Source organism: Scophthalmus maximus, chromosome 11 (genome assembly GCF_022379125.1).
Source record: "Scophthalmus maximus strain ysfricsl-2021 chromosome 11, ASM2237912v1, whole genome shotgun sequence".
NCBI lineage: Eukaryota > Metazoa > Chordata > Actinopteri > Pleuronectiformes > Scophthalmidae > Scophthalmus > Scophthalmus maximus.
In genome coordinates, this window is record NC_061525.1 from 14,534,848 (window position 1) to 14,559,494 (window position 24,647).

At 42.1% G+C, this 24,647-nt stretch overlaps 1 protein-coding gene across 6 annotated transcripts in view; it reads left to right on the forward strand.

Moving 5' to 3' along the window:
* Positions 1–24,647, forward strand: part of grik4 (glutamate receptor, ionotropic, kainate 4) — a 234,857-nt gene that overhangs the window by 179,562 nt on the left and 30,648 nt on the right. For all 6 annotated transcript variants that reach the window (XM_035622334.2, XM_035622333.2, XM_035622331.2 and 3 more), the window contains 3 exons: positions 8,125–8,286; positions 11,679–11,831; positions 12,595–12,699. In XM_035622334.2, the coding sequence (XP_035478227.1) occupies positions 8,125–8,286; positions 11,679–11,831; positions 12,595–12,699 (420 nt within the window). The remainder of the gene's footprint in view (positions 1–8,124; positions 8,287–11,678; positions 11,832–12,594; positions 12,700–24,647) is intronic.

Genomic DNA, 24,647 nt, shown 5'->3' on the forward strand with positions numbered 1-24,647 from the left:
TACCAGAAAATCCATTTTTGATATCTGGAGCAAATATCACAGATTGGCTGTTTTAATCAGCCTGATAGAGCTTTAATTTTAATGAAAGGCATCACTGTTATTGTAATCTGATTATCGCTCAACCAGACAAAGAAATCAAGACAGAAAGTTCAATGCACAGTCAAGCTGGGCTGATTGCAGAGCTGATCATGTCCAATCAGGATTAGTGAGGACAATCAGCACGTTGACATGCACGCTAATATTCCCTTTTTTTTTAATCTCTGAATATAATAATGTTGTATTCGTAATTTGAAATGAGTCATGTAAACAGCATATACAAATTCAAAATGTATCATTAACTGATTATTACATGGGTTGGATAGGCTGAGCTGAGAGAACAAAACATGTTTAGGACACATTTCCTCCAAAATAAAAGAAGGCAAATGAAGATTCAAAGTAAACTAAAGGAAATGTCACTAACGATAAGGCAAGTGGATCTAAAATAGCAATAAGATGCATTCACATGTATGTCCTCAGAGAACAGAAAGCAGCTACGCAGGATTTGCAAGATATCCCGCCAGTCGGGAAATGCTATGTTAGATGATGTTGCAAAAATGTGATGGATATTTATATGATATTCCCTGCCACTGCATGTCACACCAGCACCAATATCTCACCTCAATCCAAAACGAATGCTTCACCAGCCTCACCTCCGGACTCCCCCTCGTGACCTCAGTGTTGACTTTATTATGAGTCTATGGGTGTTGCGGCCCTGTGGCAGCAACACACGACTCAATAAAGTTACCCCGTGTACAGGAGAGCCAAGAAAAACCACAATCCAGCTAGCTGCCATGCAGAATGCTAAAATACCAGGGTGGTCCACCTGTTGGAATCTCGGTGTGAGACACTTTAGTGGGCGGCTGTGGCTCATTGCCCGGCGTGTGAATGATGTGTGATAGAGAAAGTGCAGCGCGTGTGTAAATCGATCAGTCAGACAGAAAATTGCTGTGTGAAATGCAGTCCACTTTCCATTTTGTCAGTAAATATGTTTTTAGATTTTATTTTGGTGCTGTATGTGTTTTCTGAAATACGTCACACGGTGGAGCCTGGACCAGAGGGACGGTTAACAACACTCACAGTGGGACTTCATTCTCTGCTCAGGAACGCCATTACACCACGTAATACTAACATAGAAAATTGTTATTGGCTGCTGTATTAATGTAAGAATGTTTAAAATCTTGCATGTATAACCTTTAGGTAGAAAACAAACAATATGGTCGATCAAAACGAAATCTGAAAGCGGGAGCAAAAGCCCCTTTTCGGGTAGAAAAGCCCTAAGTGAGCCTCTGTTGCTATCAATTCACCAACTACAGAGCTGAGACAGCAAGTCTTCAATCACCGAGGTGAGTCAGCATAGATTAATTGAGGTTTGAGTTTGTTTTGACCAGGGAACACAAAATCCTGCTTGCCCTTCGCATCTCTCTCTGAAATAAATGCACAGGGAATGTGTGATATTAAATGAAATCAAATGATATTATACCAACCTGAATGTGACCATTTAAAGCCATGCAGAGATTTTCTGTATATGGCATATTATTGTTTTCTTGTGACCCTTTTAACCGTGAGAGAACATCTAGTTCCGAAGCTGAGGGATCACTACAGGTGATCGATGTGAAACACTCAGGACTTCACTGAGATGACCAATGTTTAGTCTTTATCTCCATTGTCTGTCGCCCAATTTTTCAATTAAAAGAATCATCACAAGTATATTTTGTTTATGTATTTGTTTTACTTTGAAGGGCTTTTCTTTTTAGAAATTTCCTTTTCCTTTTGTGCTTTCAGCTGTTATGGTCCTTTATAAAATCCTGCAGGGATTTTGAATGAATAGCTTACTGGGAAAGATAGACTTTTTCAGATTCCAACCATATGCTGGTGTCTGCAATATTCATGATGTCATTGGCCTCCACCAGCCTACGAATTATTCTGGGCATAAGGTCTCTGCCTCACAAATAGGTTGTTACTGTTGTAGGTCAGACATAATTCTATGAATAATGGAATAAAATTGGTAATTTGTTTCCAACACTGCAGGAATGCTGCCAGATTGTTGTGATATATGTGGCCATTAAAAGCTTTGAAACAAAGCTAATGCATCAACCCCAGCAGGCTGCTCTAAGGTACATAGTATGTTAATTCCATGGACATCACACAGGAAATGAATCGAGCTGGCCGATGGGGATGATGTGACTTCTTACTGACCTACTCAAGAGGGATGACTTTGGTTCAGTGCATGCACAGGAAGCAAAATATCCGGACAGCAACTGGTGAGCAATTGGTGGAGCTGCAATTATAGTGCAGTAGATAATTGTTTAGTTTCATGAACATAAAGTTCCATAAATCATTCATCCAATTTTGCTATTACATCCCAGGTTCATAACAAGTCTGTAGGAAGGACATTTGGTAACGCTCCCTCTCTCCTCCTTCTCTATTCCCATCCCACGCTCACTGAGAACATTGTAATTAAAAGGCTGCGGGAGGCTTTAGAGCTCAGCCTGAATTTGCGTGGCAATTGATACAAGCATGAAATGACTTATTGCCAAAAACACTGCATGAACATTCCAGCTATTAGGGAATAATCAGCGTGCCACTAGAAATGGATTTCATTGCTGAGCGAAGACCAATCTCAGACCTGAAGGTTTTATCCTGTTATAGCCTTCGCCAGTATAAAATGAGGGATGTCATTAATTAGTATTTTATTATCGGGAAAATCAATATGCAATTTGCCGACATGTTACTCAGTCATAGGCTCCTGGAGCTGTTTTTGTTTCTTTTCACAGTGCTGCCATGCTAGGTAGATAAGGACTGTAGATATTTCCTCTTTCTTTTTCACGTTGTCAATGATGATGATCGCCACTGACGGTTCTGTCCTTATCTGGGACACATTTTACAAAGCAAACAAAATAAATACAAATAGATTGTTTCCAGCTGAGGATTCAACAACCAAAAGACATGCCATATGCCTGTCTACATTAAACTGCAGTAATCAAAATGTTTTATATATTTAAAATGTAACAAATAACTACATAATCACAATTTTATGATAAAGAGGGGATTCATAGTGAAAAATACATCAATTTATCACCCAGCTCTTCAGTTACCCTCAAACGTGTCATTCAGCTCAAGTCCTGCAGCTTAATTGTTCGCTTCGGTCCCATCACTTTTGTCTCCAGCAGCAACAAATCCTCTGATGAACGGCTCTGCGTGCTACACGTCTGGCACCAAATGGCAGGCCAGCAATTTTTTTAAAAACCAACTGGTGAACATAGTGGAGCATTTATCAGAGAGTCAGAGATATATCCCCTCAGGGTTCTGTCACGGATGGTGGCGAAGAGGCAGGGACCAAATGCAAAGTGCAAAAAGAATTGAATAAAAAAGAAAACAAAGAAGACAGACCCAAAGTTTTACAGGAAACAAAATGGCTGAGAATGTCCAAGAGGATAGTCACTGGAAGCAAAACACACGGGGAATTAGCAGGACCAGGAGCCACAAGAAACTAACCAGAACAGATTCCACGAGTAACCGAACGCACTGACACAGAGGACTGGGAGCACAGAGTCTGAATACACAAGGGAAGGTTGAAGACGGGTGAGACACTTGAGGAGCAGGTGCAGACAATGACAGGGCCAGGAGACACGAGAATAGTAAAGAGACTGAACCCAAGAGAGGAACAGGAAGGGCAGAGACACCAGGAAAGGGACATCAGAATAAACCAAAATTCTCAAGAAACAAAAGAGTTCACCAAAGTCTCTACGGGTTACACAGAGGTCTGGAGTTCCTGAGGGCAGAATCATGACAGATTTGGTGGAGACCTAAACAGAGCTCGTGTCTACAGCAATCAATTTCTAACACATTCAACACCCCGCAACTTTATGTGCAGCCTGTTGCACTGCTCCCAAGTGGCCAAAAATAAATCACTGCCGCTTAAACTCTACCTCTGCTTATGATAATAAATAGCAGAAAATGTAAAACAGTTACCTGTGCCACAGACCTTAGTACTCATTTAATTTGTGTAAAACATAATGCCCAGGAGTCTTTCAGTGTCAACTTCAATTTATTGGTCTGGCTCACTTGACATTATTGCTGTGTTCCTTTACAACACTGTCCTAAAACTCCATTACTTTTAATGCCACTTTAACAAAGTTCTTCAAGCACAAAATGTTCAGATGACTGAACTGATTGATTGAAATACTATTCACACAGTATACATCAGTATGACAGTATGAAATGAGCATTGTATATCGTGTACTTCATGCATGCATATTACAAAGCTCCCTATGAAGTTAAGATAAAGGTTTCAGTTACAGGGTGTTGTACCATACATGCAGCAGAGATGCAGGCTGATTCAGTAGATGCCCTCGGAGCCCATGAAACACTATACTCTCACTACATTTCTGTCCTACATATATTTCTGGATGGGTTGGTGATGTGTAGGGGGAGGAGAAGAAGGGTTCATGACAGTCTATCCCGCTATCAGCAGCATCCGTTACCCCTGGGATCTCATTATTCACTGTTCAAGCTGACTGGCGGTCACACATCCGGGCATTTGTGTTGGTGCATGCGTGAATGGGGCATTGGGCGAAAAGTGAGATGAATCTCTGAAAGCTAAATGATATAAAAAGCCATATTAAATAAGGAAAGAGACACAGAGAGAATAATAAAACTTAAAAAAAGGATCATAAAGAATAGATGTGACAGACTTCCAGACTGTGAGGTTTTCAGACGGCAGGAATTGCGGAGGTGGAGGAACATTTTTTGGTTGGTTGGCTCGTGTCCCAGCTGCTGATTGATCTCCAGGTGACAGCCAGTGTGGGGGTCCCTTGGCCAGACCTGTCATTCCCTTACACCTCCCTGCCCCCTCTCGTCTTTGCTCTGTCACGCCCACTTTTTCCCTTCGCTGCTTTTTAAGTTCTCAGTTGTGCCAGCTAATGTCTCACCTTCCCCCCTCTCCATCGATTCACCAGCGAGTGCTCTCTCAGTCATCCCCTGTCATTCCCCTCCTCATCATCATTATGCGCCTCTACGCTTTTTGCCCCTTCAGCAGTGACAGTTGGTTTTTTCAGTGGGTTCTCTCTCTTCTACCCTCCAACTCTGCCTCTTCCTTCCCCTACTGCTGGAAACCAACTGTCATCTGCTAAGCACTGTCATTTTACACCACCTATTTAGAATGCAAGAGGGCATAATTGCTCATGTGGAGGGATTTATGGTGTGCGCGTGTGTGCGCCTGAGTGTTTTAGTGCCCTCGTGCCCACGAATGCATCCCATTTGTTTTCTGAAGACGTAGCCTGAGGATATTCATGGTGACCTTGGTCTTCAGTGCGTATGTGAATATGTGCATGTGTTGCTCAATTATAGGGATTTCATTTTCCTGTGTGTGGGTGTGCACGTGCAGTCTACAGTTTGTGTATGTGCACATGCATACATACAGGCGCCCTTGAGGGGCATGCTTAATGATAGGCTCGTTTGCACAGCTCTCCCTTTAATGATCTATTAAAGTACACTTAGCCAGTAATTATATGGCCAGTCTCAGAAGGCTTAGGCGGCCCCAAAAGGGACACCTAAATATACAAGCGGACTATAGACAAGCCAGTGCATTTGAATGTAGTTCATGGGAATCAATAATATGAACATGACCTTTGCTTTAATTTTGTGAAACAAAAATCCATAAATAAATCCATATATTGGATATGGACAAATCAGGTTTTTTTACCTGAGGTGCAGTAACACTCAGGTTGGGATTAAGTGTTCCTCAAGAACATCTAATCCCTCTGATAGCTCTCCTCTGACTTACGGTACTGCATGTTCAAAAGAGCCAGACTATCACAAGACCAATTAGACAATTCTCTTCATCAGAGCGGCTCGCAGCCCCTCTGATTTCACTGCCTCGACCTCTGATCAGGCAATACTGTATGTGTTCTTATAAAATATGTTTAACAGTTCCACCTCAAATCCTCATATGTTTTATATTATAACCTCTCTTTGCAGTATTTTTCATTACATTACATTTAAAACAAAACTTGCAATCACACACATTCTGGTCAACTCTCTTTTTGTTTCCCATTTGTTCTTTGATATTAAACATCTGTTCGGGCGTTACTTTTGCGATACAGCATGCAAGCACAAACCCATCTGCCACTCTGTGCTGTCCTATTGGAAATGATTTATTGATTAAATTAATATCAGCAATGACCAATCAAATGCTCTCATCCTCTTTGAGGCAGCAGACATTTTTCTCAACAGTGAGGCGGAGAACCAGTCGAAACGGTCGAGGCCTGTTTCTTGTAGAAGAGACAGAACAAATCTACATTGGTATTTAATACTAAAGTGTACACGGCTTCCAGATTCATCACAAATATCATTCCTTCTGTTGCCCAGGACAGATATCATTCATTCATACATATCTCCATAACCCTCTCTCCTTAACTCTCCTTATTTCCTCTCTTGTGAGGTCTAGAGTCCTTTCCCCCGCTTACCTGGAATATATATTTTTAGTTTAACAGAGCTGTTTGTTTTTATCATGCAGCAGAGCCGTCCTGCTGCGCGCCATCATCACTAACCATTTGGGGTTTCCAGGTTTTTGAGTGGTTGGCACCGGGAATAATAGGCCTCCCACTCAAAGTCAATATCCACTGCATTCTCTCCTGCCCCGCTTTGCTCTGAGTCTCTATCAGTGCAGTCACCCACAGTGGAGAGAATCATGCCTGGTCTCCTCTCGGTCTGAGAGCTTTTTCTACCCACCTGCTTATCAGTTATTTAATTCACTGACCTATTCACTTTTTTTGTATGAGCGTCCATTATCCGATCCGCCTCCCCTCTCGTCCATTTTCCTCTTACTGATGAAAAAGACCTTTTGCTTAGATTTTTCCTGTTTTTCATTTTACTGTTGCGTGTGTGCCTTGGACTCTGAAAGCCCTGATATCTCCAGGAACCAGTCAAGATTTCGATTCGACTGACTCCATTTTTTGTTGTTTGTTTGTATTGCTTTTTTAAAAATAAGATTTTGGACTAAACCTAAAGGCTGGTAACACACATGAGGTTGGTTATCAGAAGGTTGATATGAGAATAGAATTTTTTAACATTATTTTTGAAGGAAAAATAATTGTGTCCCAATATGTTCTGTACCTCACATTTACATACACATATCCTGTAACTATTTTACTTGTCTTTTGGATGCATTGTCCATGGTGAGCCCTCCCAGTTTTCACATTACATTACATTCATGTCACCTACCAACTCTGTTCTCGCACACCACACCTTTTTTATTTTCTACCCAGGTCTCACCTCTGCTGCTCACCATCCCCTCCAACCTCTCTTATCTTCAGAGTCCCTGGCCTTGGTAGCAGACAGATAGGTAGACTGGGTTTGGTCTGGCTGTCAAAAGCTAGATGGCACAACGGGCTGCCAGTGGCGGGGGCGTGGGGGGGGGGGGGGGGGGTCTCTGACACTTCTATTAACCTTCAGGAGACGTCGATCCCTTGTCACACCCCTGCCTCCCTTCTCCCCTGCCCTTCTTCATCTCTATTTCCACCTGTCCCCTGTCTGCTGTTCCCAAGTTGGAGGGAAAAAATCTAGCTTGTCTCTTGGGTAAATGAGCCAAATAATAAATACCTGTATTTTCCTCTACTCCCAACCTGAAGCATTACAATATGCAATGTGGTTCTATATATCGCATATCAATTATCTATTGTCTCAGTGTCCTCATTTCCCCCCCATCCGCTGTCTATCCTGCTCTCTAATTCTAGACATTTAGCTTCCACTATTCATACAATGACCTCTTTGTCAGAAAATGCACATGGCCAGAGCAAAATGCTTGATTTGGTGCAGTGACGCATAGCTCAAAGGAGAATGAACAAATTGTTGCCTTCTCAGTCAGCCGGAATAATGGAAGTTAATGAAACCTAAGCGAGACGGGTGTTTTTGATTAACACATGCCCTTTTTTACACTGACAATAATTCAATACGCCATTTGGTGTTATTTAGAGCAGATTATGGTCGATCACAGCAGAACATGACGTCTCAATCAGCTGCATTCACCCAATAATTTTTTTTCTTCTATCTCTCTGCTTGTCCCTCTCTAATTCTGCCCCACAGGAGTTCTCTTTACTGCGGCTGGATGATGTGGCGGATCAACGAGTCAACATAGTTGGTTTTTCAGTCTTCAACAAAACTCATCCATTCTTCCAGGATTTTGTGCTAAGCCTCAACCGCTCCTGGCAGGAGAACTGTGACCATGCACCCTTCGCTGGCACCCCAGTTAGTGCAAACAACACACACACACACACACACACACACACACACACAGACATCTTCTCACAAACACCGTGAAGATGAAGGTTACCCATGTGATAATAATGTTCCCTTTTAACTTCTTTTACCTTACAAGGTCCAAAGAGGGACCTTCCGAGGTATTACTCTACTAGTGTGCTGCTGTTTCTCAAACTCACCAACTAAAACACTGAAATCACTTAGACGCCAAACGCCTGTGAAGTATACAAGGATGACATTTAACTGCTGTAATTGCAGGTGTTGCTGTAGGCACTTGTTGTTTCCCAGAAAGCTCATTATCAGCGTTTGGCACCCTGCTTATTACATTTATAATGGCATCTTCCTCGTTAAAAATTTGCTTCAGAGGAAATGCAAAGCAAACGAGTAGCTTACCTTCACAACACCCCACTTGAATCTTCCACTGTGCTCATATAAACAGTGTCAGTAGCTCAACATTTAAATTACTGCGCTCTGCATATTCGAATGAGTCACTTGAAAACAGCCTCAAATCACCAATGTTTACACACGCAAGACTGAAGACTGTTGCAGGTTCATTTAAGTTTCATGCTGGCTCAGCTGTTTTTTTATATTGAAGCAGACCATGCTGAACAGAAATATCAGGCCTCATGCGAGAACATTTTGTACTCCCATCACAACACTCTCACACCTATTTTATGACATAGGCCTTTTCTACGTCAAAGTCAGCAAATAAAATGTCATAAATTACCCACATAAACATGATGAGTGCTACCTATTTGTAAATGATTGCTTGTTTATGCGATGAAAATTTACAGATAGCCCGTAAAGACACGCTCACTGTATCGTGTCTCAAATGTTGATAGTGTTTTGGTCTTGCGTATATACACAGATTTATTTATTTAATTACTATAATTTTTTTAATTTAAAATATAGAAAACATTCGACGGTACAGTTAAATGCCATCAGGATTATACACATGCATGTGAAGTTCCGTAAATATACAAATTAAATGTTCTGGCGTCGGAGATGTCTCACTTTTTCAACAGGTACAAAAACAAAGAGGTCAACACTGGTTGCAAAAACAAACAAAAAAAGCCACTGTCAGAAAAAACCTTGTCGTTCAGAAATTGAGTAAAAGCAATTAAAGAATTAATCCTAGAGATAATTAAAAAAAATTCAACAAATTATCTTGCGCCCATCACCACACGCTGCTTAATACAGGCTGAGTGGTGCAACAGGTTGAGAATAGTTTGAACAGAGCATGAAAAAATAAAGATCTTCCATGCACAGCGGGTCACTCGGATTCTTCTGAGCCTTCAGCAATTAGGACTTGTGACTAATTAGCTAATAAGCAGGGGAAAGAGCAAGGAAGTGATTAACTCGTTTAAACATGCACATAGATAATATGCCGTCTTTTCACTAACAGTAATTAGGTCTTGAGGAAATGTAACTGTTGGGCTCACATACGGAATAAATGCATACAAGTGACCTCTTTACATGTGCAGAGCAAGGGGATTTAATTTATTCAAAGATAAAGACTTGACGCAGGCCTACTGATCATAAAAGTTCATCTGAAATATTGCAGGTTGTGACATTTTAAACAGAAGGGTTCCCAGGAGAAGAGGTTTTTACAGGAGACTAATTATTGTTGGCCTTTGAATGTGTTGCAGTTCTGTGATGATATTGTTGAATTAGCATCAGGTAACCACACAGTCACAGACATAATCCCTATCTTCATCTGAGACTACAATGTCAGTACGCACACAAGACATGAATGTATTTGCGTTCGAGAACATCAAACAAATCCACAGACTGAAAGATGTCAGGCACATTATTATTTTTTTGTGAACCAGGACTGAAATTGTGAGTGCAGCCCATGGTGGCACAAATGGAGTACACCACTGGCAGAGAAGATGATATTCCAAGCGAAAATGGCTAATTTGCTTTTTTGTTGACATGCCAGAATTAATATAGACATTTCAGAATGTTTCCACTAACTTTGGATAACTCACATGAATTAACTTTTTTTTTTTAATTTGATATGTCAGCAAACCATTATGGATATGTTGTCATAATTGGCATATTATTTCCACATGTCACTCTAATTATCTTCTATTTCTTCTCAAATATTTTGCCCCCAATTACCATATTAATTTCAGCATTGCAGATCCCAATCTACAGTGATATTTTGGGTGGAAATTACTTTCTGCGTCACTAAAATTATATTATGAGAAGTAAAAGGAATTATAGATATCATTAATGTAACTGTTACTTATAAGAATATCTTTCAGATATCTGAATTTTCTGTTATTATTTTTTTTTTCTTATTTCAAATTAGAATCTAGCTGAACAAAATGGCTGAAATGTTGAAATGGTTTGCCATACTGATTCCGACGGTTCCGTGCCTACAAATATTCTGTTGTAAGTTACATAATATTTACCTACTGATACTAACTATTGAATATGCTACAGAGAAAGATAGTGAGAGACGTACAGAGTGAAATGAAATTTAGAAGCTGTCTGTTGCGTCACATTGCAGATATTAGTAGATTTGAGTGAAATATAATGAGAAAAAACATTTGTAACGTTTTCCATTCAGTTTTTAATACTGACTTTTAATACTGACAATTCATATTTAAACACCAAGTGTTTTTCCCATATTTCACACTCATGTTTGCAATGTCTTCTTGGGCTGGTTCGGTACATCGTGTTGCTTTTAATGTCCAACCACTAATTATATTAGCCAAGTGAAGGCTGTAATACATCACAGATTTGCAGTTTAATGCTCGATTGTAATTATCTTTAATCTCCATAACTTAATATGCATCACAAGTCCTCTCAGCCCTATATCAATATATCCAGCAAACAACAGCGCCATTTCATCTCTAGTTCCATTACACAGACATGCAGTAGTGAATCTTTGACTTCCCCCTACTTTCTAATATTGGGCATCATGCATTTTAATCAAATGCACATAGCAGGATGCGGTGGTAGTGATGATGAGGCTGTTTGTATAGGGGGAGATGAGAGGAAAAGCTGCCTCTCCCACTGTTTTCTGGCCCTCACTGAGAGAGGAAGGCGGTAATTGGAATAGTCAGGGTGTGCCAGCTTCAGTGCGGATAAGAGTAGGAAGGACAGAGTCTCAGAGAGAGAGAGAGAGAGTTGGTTTTCAACACTGTCAGCAGATCAGAGTCTTTCTAATGATCTAATGGAATAATCTCAATGCCACTCCAGGGATGGGTTAACCCCTCACTGACCGCTTACCACCGACATGTTACACTCGCAGTTTGGGTACTTTGTGTTTTTGCAGCTTTATGTGTGAGTGTGCGTGTTTCATAATGTATTCACCTTCTCCACCCCCCCCCCCCCCCCCCCCCCCCCCCCTTCCTTTTCCTCTGCAGCTCTCCTCGGCTCTGCTCTTTGATGCGGTATACGCGGTGGTGGCAGCGGTCCAGGAGTTGAACCGTAGCCAAAACGTTGGCGCCACTCAGCTCTCCTGCAAGTCCTCCAAGATTTGGGAGCACGGCACCAGCCTCATGAATTACCTGAGGATGGTAAGATTGCCTTTGCTGGATGAGTCTTCTTAAAAGGAATCGAGTTACAGTATTGGAAAAAAAGTTATTGGCTTTCTTGTGTTTGACGAGGAGATCAATACCACTGTCATGTCTGTACAGTAAATATGAACATGCAGCCAGCAGTCACTTAGCTCAGCATACATTTTGGGAAATAATTAGAAGCAGCTATCCTGGTTCTTTTCAAAGATTACAAAATCTCACTACCAGCACCTGTAGGGCTTACTATCTAGTATGTTTTGTACCTCATTATATATTATAATATTCAGGTTATAAAACACCAACCAGCACACAGAAAGGAAAACAGTGTTTCCTGTTCTACGAGCCGTTAGCTTAGCTTTAGAGTAAAGTCTCCACTCTTCATTATACTGTGAGACAATGGAGAAGGGAAGAAAAAGATGAGCTGTCAGTGAATAAAATGTTCTTTCCTATTAGGATGAAATGGCTGTGAACTGGGCTATGACAATTCTTGAAATGAGACATGTTCGATATCAGACTGTTTGTCTTTCTCTTTCAGGGAAAGAATATATGACTAATAGCTCGCCTATTTTGCTGTAAATTGAAGATATTACAGTCTTTTGTTCATGACATTTTTCTAAATGTATCATACTTCAAAAAGCTGGTGCTGATCCAGTCATGCAGCTTTAACCTTGAATCGTATCCATTATTGGTGCTGCTAGGAGGGAAGCAGGAAAAGGTTCTGTGGTGACGTCTTTTAACATGCCGCTGTCTCTGTGTTGGATAGGTAGAATTGGAAGGTCTAACGGGCCACATCGAATTCAACAGCAAAGGCCAGCGGTCTAACTACAGCCTGAGGATCATGCAGAACAGCAGGGATGGCCTAAGGCAGGTAAAGTAACTCCCAGTCTTGCAGACCAGATGTTGGTGTTATCTGCAAACTGATCACACGCTATAGATTCCGGCAATATCAGCAAAGCCTTGGTACCGTGTGAAGTTCACTTGATTGCTTCAAAAGAATTTACATATAAATAGTCTGGTATTTCTGTGGTGGCCCACACGGATTCCTCCATTTATTTCTCTTCCTTCTACTATTATCGCTGAACACATAGCACTCACTCCTGCGCAGGCCCGATCCCAGTAGGGTGACAAATGTTACAGTTGTGTTTATGGCAGTGGTGTAGCGCAATCTGGATCGCACAGCAGGGAGCCTTGACAACGTTTGTTCAACCGATGTCTCATGGTGCAGACAATCCCCATCAGAACCCTTGAGAGAGAGAGTCGAGACAACTCCGTTCACTCCAATGGACCAGTTTTTTTTCCCAGCAATGGCAGATCATGGAGTCTCTCAATAGTTCCCGGACGTGAGCAGCAGCGCATTAGAGAAGCAGCAGAATGGATCAATGGACCGTCTGTGTTGCACTTATGAAGGGTAAGACGTTTAAATAATCAGATTGTATATTATCAGCACATCTGAATCGAATCAAGAACAGAGAGTAACTACATAGGCAGGTCGGTCTGCTATATTCTAACTACTATTGACTTGACTCCTAATTACCAAAAAATTGATTTGAATGCGCGCCAAGAACTTCCAGGAACTATCTGAACATGAGTCTACATGAGTCACGGTGCAAACATTTTCGACTTCCGTTGTCACGACTCGACGGCGCTGGGTGGAACTATGCTGGTGAATTCATGATGTCACAAAACTCTGAGCACCAATAAGAGGGATAATGGGTCAACAATGATCCCGCTCTAATGGGTGCTACAAAATCAACAGAGGAGTGCAGCTGTCAGTCTAATAATTTGTCCGCACGCACATTGTCATGAGAAAAGAATTTGTCAGAAAAAAAACACCTGTGTGGGTGGACTGTAGGTGCGCTTTTACTTATCATTATGAAGTTAATATCGATTGCCAGACGTAATAGCTGAAGAATCCCGACATTGTCAGCTTTTAGATTCATTCCCTACAAGCCTCGCTTTGGAAAATGCAATTCTGTCTGCCACAGGGGCACGGAATCTCCCCGGAGAAAATTAAGGCTTGATTTACAGCACAAAGAAAGTTCATCTGACATTATGCAACCAAAGAGAACAAGGGGCGCCCCGTTGTCGGAGAAGGAAAAGAAAGCTAAGTGGGCGAATGATTGAAAACGGGGTAAAACAGAAGTCAACCTCGGACGGGCATTCACTCGAGGGAGAGAACCCTGGGTTCAAAACTGACGTTCAGTTGGCATTACTGCACTAGCTCACTAAGAAACAAGACATGCCTACTCTTTTTTGCACAATATAATACTCAACTGTTGATCACGTTGTGTCCTTTGTAATACCAATTGGAAACACTCTCTCCAGAAAGAGGGGGGGGGGGGGGGGGGGATCTGTTGCAACTTTACATCTTAGGAATCCCTAGGATGAAAAGAGGCATCTTTACAGAAAATCCATTTAGATAAAAACAAAAGTCAGCAAGTGTTGTCTTTGGTGCTGCTGCTTCTTTTGGTTTTGGTTTAACGGATATGTCTGTAGTTTTGAATACATATTAGGTACTCATTTGAGATTATGGAACAAAGAATCACACGAGTAGTATTTTACTATGCCAATATTTGTACTGACTTGTTTCAACATCAGCAGGGATTTTGTGGGGAGCAATTATCAATACCAGTCATTTGTTGCCCCGGTGGATGCTGTGATTTTCAGCTTCCTACACAAACAGTCTTGTTTTGCACCTTTTGCTCTTTCATTTGGTGAAGCTACTCCGCATACGCCACCAGGCGTTTCAGTCTACGCCCTGAACTACCCTGCACAATCTCTGAAACTGGTCTCCCCTGACATCTCTTTGCCTCAGTTCCACATAAGGGAACAGTTTCAAAATTATTTTTACAGAGTTTTTTTTAAGGATTAAACACATTTACAAGGATAAGAAAGATTGAAAGTAGTTAATAATTAAATATAAGTGACAACAGGTTTTGAATAGCTTAGAGTACTGTCTGTTAATGTTAATGGATGGTAGAACTTCTGGTGCCACGTTGTTCAGGGCTTGGTGACATTACAGAAGAGGTTTCCAGTGTCTCACGTCAAGGATTTACAAATTGACATGCGTTAGACATCAGATAGACTGATTTCCAGAAACTGTGCTGTTTTGTTTGATACTCTGTAATGTACATAAACCGCATAATCAAAATTGCCATCAGTGATAATGTCTAAGTATAGAAACTGCTGTAAAATTCAAGTTCTGTATGTATTTCTGAGAACCTCTTCATGCCCAGTCAGTGACCAGGAGTCAAGTAAAGCATGTAGAGACATTGAGACGATTGCTTCAAATGACTGGCTGTGTGGGCAAAGTAATTACCCGATAAACCCTCCCATCTATCAACAGCTACCTCCAAACACTCCAGTGGAGCTGAAACGCCACCAGCAGTAAAACTCTCCCAGGTAAAAAAAAAAAAGTACAAGTTGTATGTGAGCGATGGCTGGAAGGCAAAAAGGCTTCGAAGGTAAACATCAGCACAGAAGCAGCAGACGCCTTTGATAGCCGAGTGATAGAGGTGTAGATCAGGATGGCTGTGGCCGTGTTTACTTTTATGGTAATAGCTGTGTGACGCTGGGTTCTGAAATATTCATAAAAAATAGCATCAGATCAGCCAAAAGTTTTCATTTTGTTCGCTGATATGTTGTGACAGATATCGCAGTCTGAGCAATATCCAGTAATTTGAGGATAGATAGGATTATAATGGGGAACCAAGTGTTGGGGAAAATGCACAAAATATAGAGGATGAGTGTACATGGGTGAGCTATATGAATACATGTATTATTTATGGATTGTGGTTTTTCTGCCAGCCCTGTTTAAAGAAGTAGCCAATTTTTCGTGTAATCACAGTCCTTGGTATTGTCTGGGACAAAGTTTAAAATGTACGTGACAGTGTCGGCTATGAGCCGCTACAAGTTTTGCCATGAAAAAACTGTCTCTGAGAGTCTTGAACAATCAAGCATGGATTGATATTTAGTGTAGTTTACCCATTTTAATGGCAAATGGCCACCTGCGTTTTTGCAAAAGGCAAGCTATGAGCAGAAACCAGATTAAGTGATCATTTCATATTGATATCAGTGCACACTGTAAACAAAAAAGTAAAATTACTGGTGGGGATAGAAAATATACAGTGTGCATGTACATCTGTGGTGGAAAAACATTCACAGTCTCATGCATTTCATGATGCTGTGGCTGCGCTTTGCAGCGCTCACATCTAATCGGTTTGTTCACTGGAGTTGAATGCCAGAGTGATGAGGAGACACAATAGACGAGCTCTCTGCATCTGGGGTTTTGTGGCCAGTAGACGCTCGTCTGTGAACACATGTAGACACATGCTGCTTTGGTTTTATCCAACTGATCTGAAAACAGTAGTTGTTCTTCTTCTTTTTTCAGTTCCCCCTCAATGTCTCTGCGTCTCTCTCTCTCTCTCTCGTTCAGTCCATACAGCACAATGAAAGGATTACACCTGACTATCTGCTGGCATCTTCACTTGTGATGTGTGTCCTATAAAGAGTGAATAGCACAGACCGTTTTCGAATGCCATTGTTTTTACATTCAGTAGCTGATACTGTCTGCTAGTTTTTGCACAGCTTGCTCCTAAAACTCAGCTTTTTCTGTAAATGCCAGGGCTCAATATTTCACATTTCCTCTTAAGGCTCGATGCTTGATGTAAAGCGATAACCGTAATCCCTCAAGTTAATGCTTTTTCATGGTGCAGTACCAAACTATGCGTAGTATTTCCCCCTGGAAATACCTGCCATTCATCCTAACAGTTAGAGCGTGCATTTCCCTGTTGCCCTGAGTGTTGTGTTTTTCCTGTCATCGCCGCATTATGAACGCAGCGATGACAGATAAGTTATTAACTTATCCATAATACAACTGTCACAGCAGAAGATAGTTGTGTGCTTTCTTATCTACAGCATTTTAAGCAGCTGTTGTTATTGTATTGTGACACAGACAAGACACAGACCAACAGCACAGAGAGGAATAACCGAGTTTCCCTCTGTTTGAAAACATTTGCTCATTTCTTTTGGGGCGGTCCCTGTTGAAGAGGGTTGCGGTTCCAGCCTGATTGAGAGAAAAATCTTACCTGCAACCCGTAAAAGAGTCAGACAGCGGCCCATCTGCCTTTTATTAACCTTGTCTGTGCCTCCCCATGTCCGATCTTTATACTGGCACTGGGCCGGTGAAGCAGGAGGGTAATTCTATCGGGCCTAATGAGATGATTTCAACCAAAAGTATGATGAGGCAGCCCTCCCAGTTATGTTAACTGGGAGGAGCGAGGTGTTCGAGAGGGGGCCGGATGGGGGTGTTGTCTGTCTGTTTTGTTGACGAACACCTCCCACATGCTGTTTGGTTGGGGCTCCTTCAGCCATGCAGATACTGGAGGTGCCAGGGCCTTGGCACAGATGAGCGACCTGGCTTACTGCTAAAACACGCACGCACACACACACACACACATACATTCTCACCTACGCACAGAGTTGAAGCAGAATATATGCAAATCAGCACATGTCAAGTTGATACTTTGGTCTTTTATTTTTGTTAAAATAGAGGTTTAGTATCACAGTCTGAAACACCCACGCTGTGTCTTGACCGTAAATGCACATCTCTCATTCAAAGAATACAACCTGAAAAGAGAAACAAACGTCACTTCTCAACCTCCATCCAGCCTTTTTTTTTTCAGAGAGAGAGAGTAATTGTTGCACATCGCAGCCACCGACCTCTTTTTCTTGACCACACTTCCTCTTTGTTTCCCCAGTCGGTGCGCACCGTCCTCTCATCTCGCACCCTGTGGCTGCGTTATAGATCACCTCACATGTGTGACCATCAGCTCCTTGGGGGTTCACACTCTACAGCCAATAACCGTCACAAATTGAATTTCTTCAGCAGGCATCCCCCCCCCACCCCCCCCCCCCCCCCCCCCCCCCCACCCCCCCCCCCCCACCCCCCACCCCCCACACACACACACACACACACTTCACACACTTTTATCTATCTGTTCATCTGTCTAGTTAGGCAGCGTCACGGGGTGTTTTCTGCATTACTTTATAACGTAATGAGTATTGAGCACCAGTCACTGGATGTGCTTTGCCTTTGTGTCTTTGATGCAGCTCTGATTAGCATATTAATCATTGGTTGTCCCTGATTCTGTGCCCACCAGTTCAAGACTCCTCAGCAAGGATCGTATGAAAACAAAACAAAGGACACACATCACACACATCTTTGGAGTGTAGGATTGACGTAGTGGAAAGCTTTACTTTTGGCACAGAACTTGTTTGCATTGTCAAGCCCTTGGGTGGGAATGCTACGCCAGGGGCAATATGTTTTCAGATTATTCGTCCGTCTGTCGAAATTTCTTCAAAGTGTGGCTTAGCTGTTAAATTGTATTTAAGCTCAAGGATGAACTGATTCGATTTTGGTGATCAAAGGATGAGGTTTGCATCTCGCAAAACATGTTTTTCACACACTAATTATGAAAAAAATGAATTGAAATCAACTCTTTTAGGATTAAATGATGAATTGAGTACATTTTTTGAAATTGAAAAGGTCAAAGGTCGACTTCATTTTGACGTCATAATGTTCGGCAAAAACACTTTTCTGATGACCACCTGTGGTGGATGTATAGACCTTCTGTGCTGCTGAGTTCAACATGTGTGAAAATTAAGCAAATTGGAAAAAAATCACAAAAAAACTAAAACACTAAAATAACAAATGGAATATTCTTTATAATCCAATTTGACCAAAATATTTGATACCTTTTAATTAATCCTTTAGAATGTTTCATATATCAACATAAATCATATGAGTCTGGACAGACATGGATATAAACTGTGTGATACAACCACAAGGTGGTTCATTTGTTTGAATAATTTATCATTGAAATATTGGAAAATGGACTTTGACAAAATATGTTCTGATGCAAAATTCTTCACAGTGAGAGATGTGCTACAATACCATCTGAAAATGACCATAACCACAGTTTATAAACATGACATAAAAGCAAAAAAACGGCAATCGTGTTAAGCTTGAAAACCATTTCAGACGACAGCTTGGTTAGCCTAACTTATTTCCCAGAGTATGATGTGGCTGAATTATGTAATAATCTTTATTTGTTGAGTTTTGGCAGGCAAAGTAATTTTCCCAGCTGCTCCTGTGCTGACAGCCAGGTAAGGCCTATGATGATGGTGTAAGAAGTTGGCATGGCGTCGTCTGTGCTCTGGCCGAGGCGCCGCTGGCACCTGTTACCAACAACCGTTCACAGAGGAGGAGCGTGGGGCAGGTGGAGCGAGGGAGAGGAGGAGAAGAGTGAGGAGGGTAGAGGACAAGAGGCTGACAGACAGAAAGTAAATGAGGCCGACAGACAGGGAGTGGAACAGATAAATAGGAAATCAAGAACCATAAACAGTAAAACAATATTTCTGCATATAAAATAACAGCATGGACTCTCCTTTTCTTTATTTTTAGACCTGCTCTATTTTAGCTGTCGCCACACCGAATGCTGAGGGCAACAGCATTGACCTCCACCACCATTTCTTCTTGGAATGACCAATCATGTTATCTTTAAGAGAATTGGCTGCAGTCCCCTATATCCTTCTGTTAAGTCCTTTCACAAACCAATGTCATGAGCAGGATAAAGGAGCGTAACACAAAGAGCTCTGGTTGAATTGTGTGTGCGAGTTTCTGAGTGCATATCCTCCAGATGGTGTGAACACCAGGGGTAGCGCTATAAAACAGTAAATGTATCTGGATATATACAAATGGCTAATATAACTCAACCTGTTCCTCTGAACACACACACACACACACACACACACACACACACTGCTTGTCTTTCTCTCCTGCAGGAGCAGCTTCCCCAACTCAAACCCTTGATGCTAGAAATTCTGTGCGGTTGATTTAGACGTATGAGTTGTTTTCACTTTATGGGGATTCTGGGCTGTGAGACCACTGACAGGGTCTACCTGACCACCTGTTTGTGTATGCGCGTGCGTGTGTGTGTGTGTGTGTGTGTGTGTGTGTGTGTGTGTGCGTGTGTGTGTGTGTGTGTGTGTGTGTGTGTGTGTGTGTGTGTGTGTGCAAGAGAGAGCAGTGATGTTGTCGGTGCCAGCCCCCGCTGCCTGCCTCTAGGCTCTGCACACACAACAAGCCCACTGCCATCTTTGCATGTTTAGCAGAGGCCCAAGTCTTTTCCAAAACAAACACACTGCAGCCTGCCAGCCAACCGCGCCACATCACACACACACACACACACACACCCCATACTGACAGAGCAGTCCAGCCTCTCTCCAGCCCCCTGGCCTCCGCAGACTGGCCCGCGTTTTCTGCGTGGAGCTCACTGACAGCAGAACGCCTGTTAATTGGAGGGAGCTATGAAATGAGTAATCATTGCAGTTGCTGTGTAGGCGAGCTGCTTTCTGTTGTGTGAGAGCAGCATCAATACATGTTCTTCTCTGTGCCCTGCAGGGTGTCGGTGACCTGCAAACGCTTCCAATTCATCTGCGGATGCACAGAATCACTAATCAAATGTAACGATGGAGGCACATCCCGGCTTCGGTAAAGAAACCACCTGAGAGAGAGAAGAGAGGGAAACACCAGAGAAAGACAGTAATATTGGAAGTGACAGAGTTGGTTGGAGAGACTGGAAGAGGCTATGTAGAGAGTGGGTTATGAGTAGGTCACAGCAGGGCACACTGGCCAGAGGAGGAAGAATGCCCAGGGCCCACGCCAGCGTGACTCAAGGGAAATCATTCTCATTATCAAGTCCACAGGTGCTTTACAAAAGCCGATGCTTGAGAATAGATTTAGCTCTGACAGTGTGGCACATTCAAGAGCTCTGACAGTGTGGCACATTCAAGATTTGATCTTATGAGGCTTGCAATGTTGAAATGAGCTGAACTAGCAAAGCTGTAAAACAAATGTTAAGGAAATAAAGGAGTCTGAGGTATTCGTCGTGTAACTGGGGCTTACCATAGATGTGCTAGTTATTCCTGAAGCTGCACAAAACCCCTCACTTTGTTCAATGCCATCTTCAAATTCTGCTCCCCTGATCCCATCAACATAACTTGAAAAGGGGTTTTGATTTTTTTCCCCCCTCCCTAGGCAAATGAACAAATTTGCCCAGTACAGCCCCGGGCTGTTTTATTGAAATAGAAAGCGAGTGTCACTCCTCCGTATGAATTGCCTAAATACAAAGAACTGATTAGGTTTGGAGCTTAGGTAGAGAATACTCCAGCCATGTTCAAATCTGCAATCAAATTCATTTTGGCTATTTTGCCTCATTTCCTACAGTATATTATATTCGGTAGCAGCAGCAGCAGCAGCAGCTACAGCTCCAGACATTTTTTCATCCGATGTAAATAAGCAGGATACACTCTCTGTAACCTTGGATATCAATCTTTTTAATGCAGTCTCCCTCACACGTTTGAGTCCCATGTTCTCCTTTCTGTGCCTTTGTATGACCCCACTGTAAATCCTAATGAACACATCCTCAATAACCTGTTAAATTATCTAGAACTCTCCCAGTACATCCTTTCCAATTTCCCAAATGATCATATGAACATTTACAACCATATTGTTTTGTATGCCTCCACGCTTGAGACAGATGGGGCCAGAGATGTGATGTTTTCAGATTGTTCATCCGTGTCATCCTCATGACTGCGTTATCTCAGGAAATGCCTCGAAGAAATCTCTTTGAATTAGCCACGAGCGTTACGTGGACTCGAGGATGTAGAGGCGTTCCAAGGTCAGGGTCACTCACAAACCTCACAAAAAACATAATGTTCTGCAAATACACTTTATATCAGATTCGTTCAGCCTTTGATACATGTGTAATATAAGTCTGGTGAATCTGGACAGACATGGACTTAAACTGCAACTTGACTAGTACGCAGAGAAACAAATCCATGAGGCAGTTATTTTATTTGTCTAGGCCTTTTGTCAAGGTATTCAGAGGTGGTGAAGTAAAAGGAGATTATCCTAATCTGTTTTTCCAGTATCTGAGGGAATGTTGAGTACCTGGACACATGCTGTCATACAAACTGCATGTGCGCCAATTCAGTTAGCGCGGAAATTATTGGAGCGGTTCACACATAACTTCCTCCGGCTAAAGGTTGAATGTGCTTGTTCAATTTCCTCCTCTTTTCTATTGGATTTATATATTTCCTGGCAGCGCTGCTCCTATGTTTATTACGGCAATCTGCTTTTTCCTCCCCCTCCCCTGTTCTTTGCTCCCACCCCATCTCTGAGAGCGCTATTACTCTCGCCGTTCCCGCTGCCGTGGATGCAAATGCACTCAAGTCATTTTTTTTATCTCTCTCTCTGTGTTGCTGCAATGTGAGGTTAGGAGGGAGGGAAAGGAACGCAGTGGAGGGGAGGAAAAGGGAAAATGTGAGGGGATGAGAGGTGTGGGATGGGGCAAAGCCGGCTGAAAGATTCAAGACTGCCTCCACCCTTTTTTCCGTCCCTTGAAGGACATTATCATAGGACCCCGGTGTATCTCAGCACATCAGGACTTTCCTTGGATCTCTTTCTCTGCCTCGGGCTCCAGCAGAGATGAGTACATCTTAACCAGGTCTGATAGACATACATGGGCTAATACGCAAGTGCTGCTGCTTGAGCTACTGACATTAAGGTTAGGGTAAGTTTGGAGACTGCGCCAGCCCTCTGACTTCCTGCAGCTGTGCAGTTGAAACATACTTCAATCTCTTTGCGTGCGTGAATCACAGTCGAACAGACGGAGTCTGAATTAGACAGAAAGTCTGCTACGGCTGTCTAAGTGCAAATAATAATTACAGCAAGTTTTACATTGCCACAGGAACCATCAGAAGTTAACGTGCTTCAGATTACCTCCTAAAACAAGGTGTTCTGGTGTGCCATTGGGGTTGAGCCTTGAATCATTTTAAGTGTGCGTATATCCGGGTCAGAGCGTAATAGGGACTCCTGGTGAGGTTCTCCTGCAAAATTCATGAAATGCCTGCGAAAAGTAGAATCTGTGAAGAAGAAGAAAAGGCTCCTGGTAGTACCCGATGCGGCAGTCAACAAAGGAAGGTATACAGTATTGACTGTTTGGGGGCAAAGACTTGAATGGAAAGCTGCTATTTACCAGCAGGGGGAAGGAAATGTCTGTAGTATAAATTCAGTGTTCATTTGCCAGTCGGCAATGCAGCCGTATTATTGCACTGTTAAATGAAATTGTACTCGATGTTGCAGAGCATCTCTGAACATCAGCTCAAGGGACAATAAAGCCAGCTGGAAAGAGGAGTTATTTTCTTCTCTGTATTTATATATATATATATATATATATATTTGTATATAATTTTATAAAATATGTTATTTTATTGCAAGCCATATCTCAATAACAATATTCAAAGGCGCATCAGGGCTGAGCACCACGGTGGGGTCTTGTTGTCAGCATTCTGCTGTCGTACGTGGTGTGTGTCTGTGTTCTGTGAGATGAACTTCCAAAGATCATCCATTAAACTCGCTTTCACTTTGTTCACCTTGTTCATGTGCTATCCCTTCCCCGGTCTCTGTTCATTTCTCTGTGAAGAGCGAAGTTGCTCTGTTCAACAGCTTGGAAGCTCAGATTTGAAACATGAATTCGGTGTGGTCCTTTCTATCGTTTCCTCAAACATTTTCAAATCCTCTCTTCATGTGTTATGTTCAGCCCGGCATTACTCCTTCTTTATGTTAATTGCTGTCGTTTAGTGTATTATTTTGTTTGGCAGGAGTCATGCGCAACATAATCGTTAGTTATAGTCAATTTGCATCTGCGGTCCCTGGGCAGGAAACAATTTTTTTAAAAACACTATATAATACAACACTACGACAGTTACTGCAACAGTAATCAACTGAAAGGATTTACATACAGTACAGCACATATAAAACATCATTCAACATATACATGACATAGTGTCCATGTTAGAAAACAGTTCCAAAGGTCAATGATCTCATGACTGATTTGTCCTGAGCCATGTTTTAAGAGTTGTTTTAAAAAATACTGCAGCCTGTGCAGATATGGTTGGGAACTGAGTTCCATTCTTCTTTTGCTCTGACTGAGAATGCTGATTGTCCAAAAGCCATTTTCCTGAATTGAATTGAGTAATTGCCTCTGACTGAAGCCCTCACGTTGTCTCTGCATTGTGACACATATTGTTCCAGTGGCGGCGGCATAAAATAATGACTTAATTTACACATCAGACGCACAAATCAAATGAAATTGTCAAAAGTCAAGAAAACGCTCTGGTGTCAGTGAAGCTCTGCTGTTGTCCAAGTTCCGTGTTCCCTGTTAAGAAGGAGGGCCCTGATGTGGCGAAGCTGTATAAAGTTTAGTTACGGCATAAATGCCCTCTCGCTAATGTCAGTCATGCTCAGACGCAAAAAGCCATAGATTGGTTTATGAGCGGCGTTGTCTCCTCCAGTTTATGGCACACAAAGCTGTCTCCGTTGTAAAATACATGTCCTGAGTGCCGCAGACAGTCCTGGAGGTCAGAGAAGCTGTATGCATTCTGAAGAGACACGAGCTCTTTGCTTGCTTACGTGAATAGAGTTGATTCTGATTGCAAGGCTCTGTACAGTGTGTATGCATATAAAAGCTAATGCCATCTGACATAGAGTCCTTTTTAAGCGAGAATGTAACAGCGGCGGAGACTTTGTCTGCTTCATGATACAGCCGTTGATGTAAATGCATGGGACTGCGGGGGAAGATGGGCAGCATTGTTTACAAGTCACATTAGTGGTCTTTTGACATATTCTCCGGCAAGACTTCTATGTTTCACTTTTTACTTTTCTTGCACCTTGACTGAAATTCACTGAGA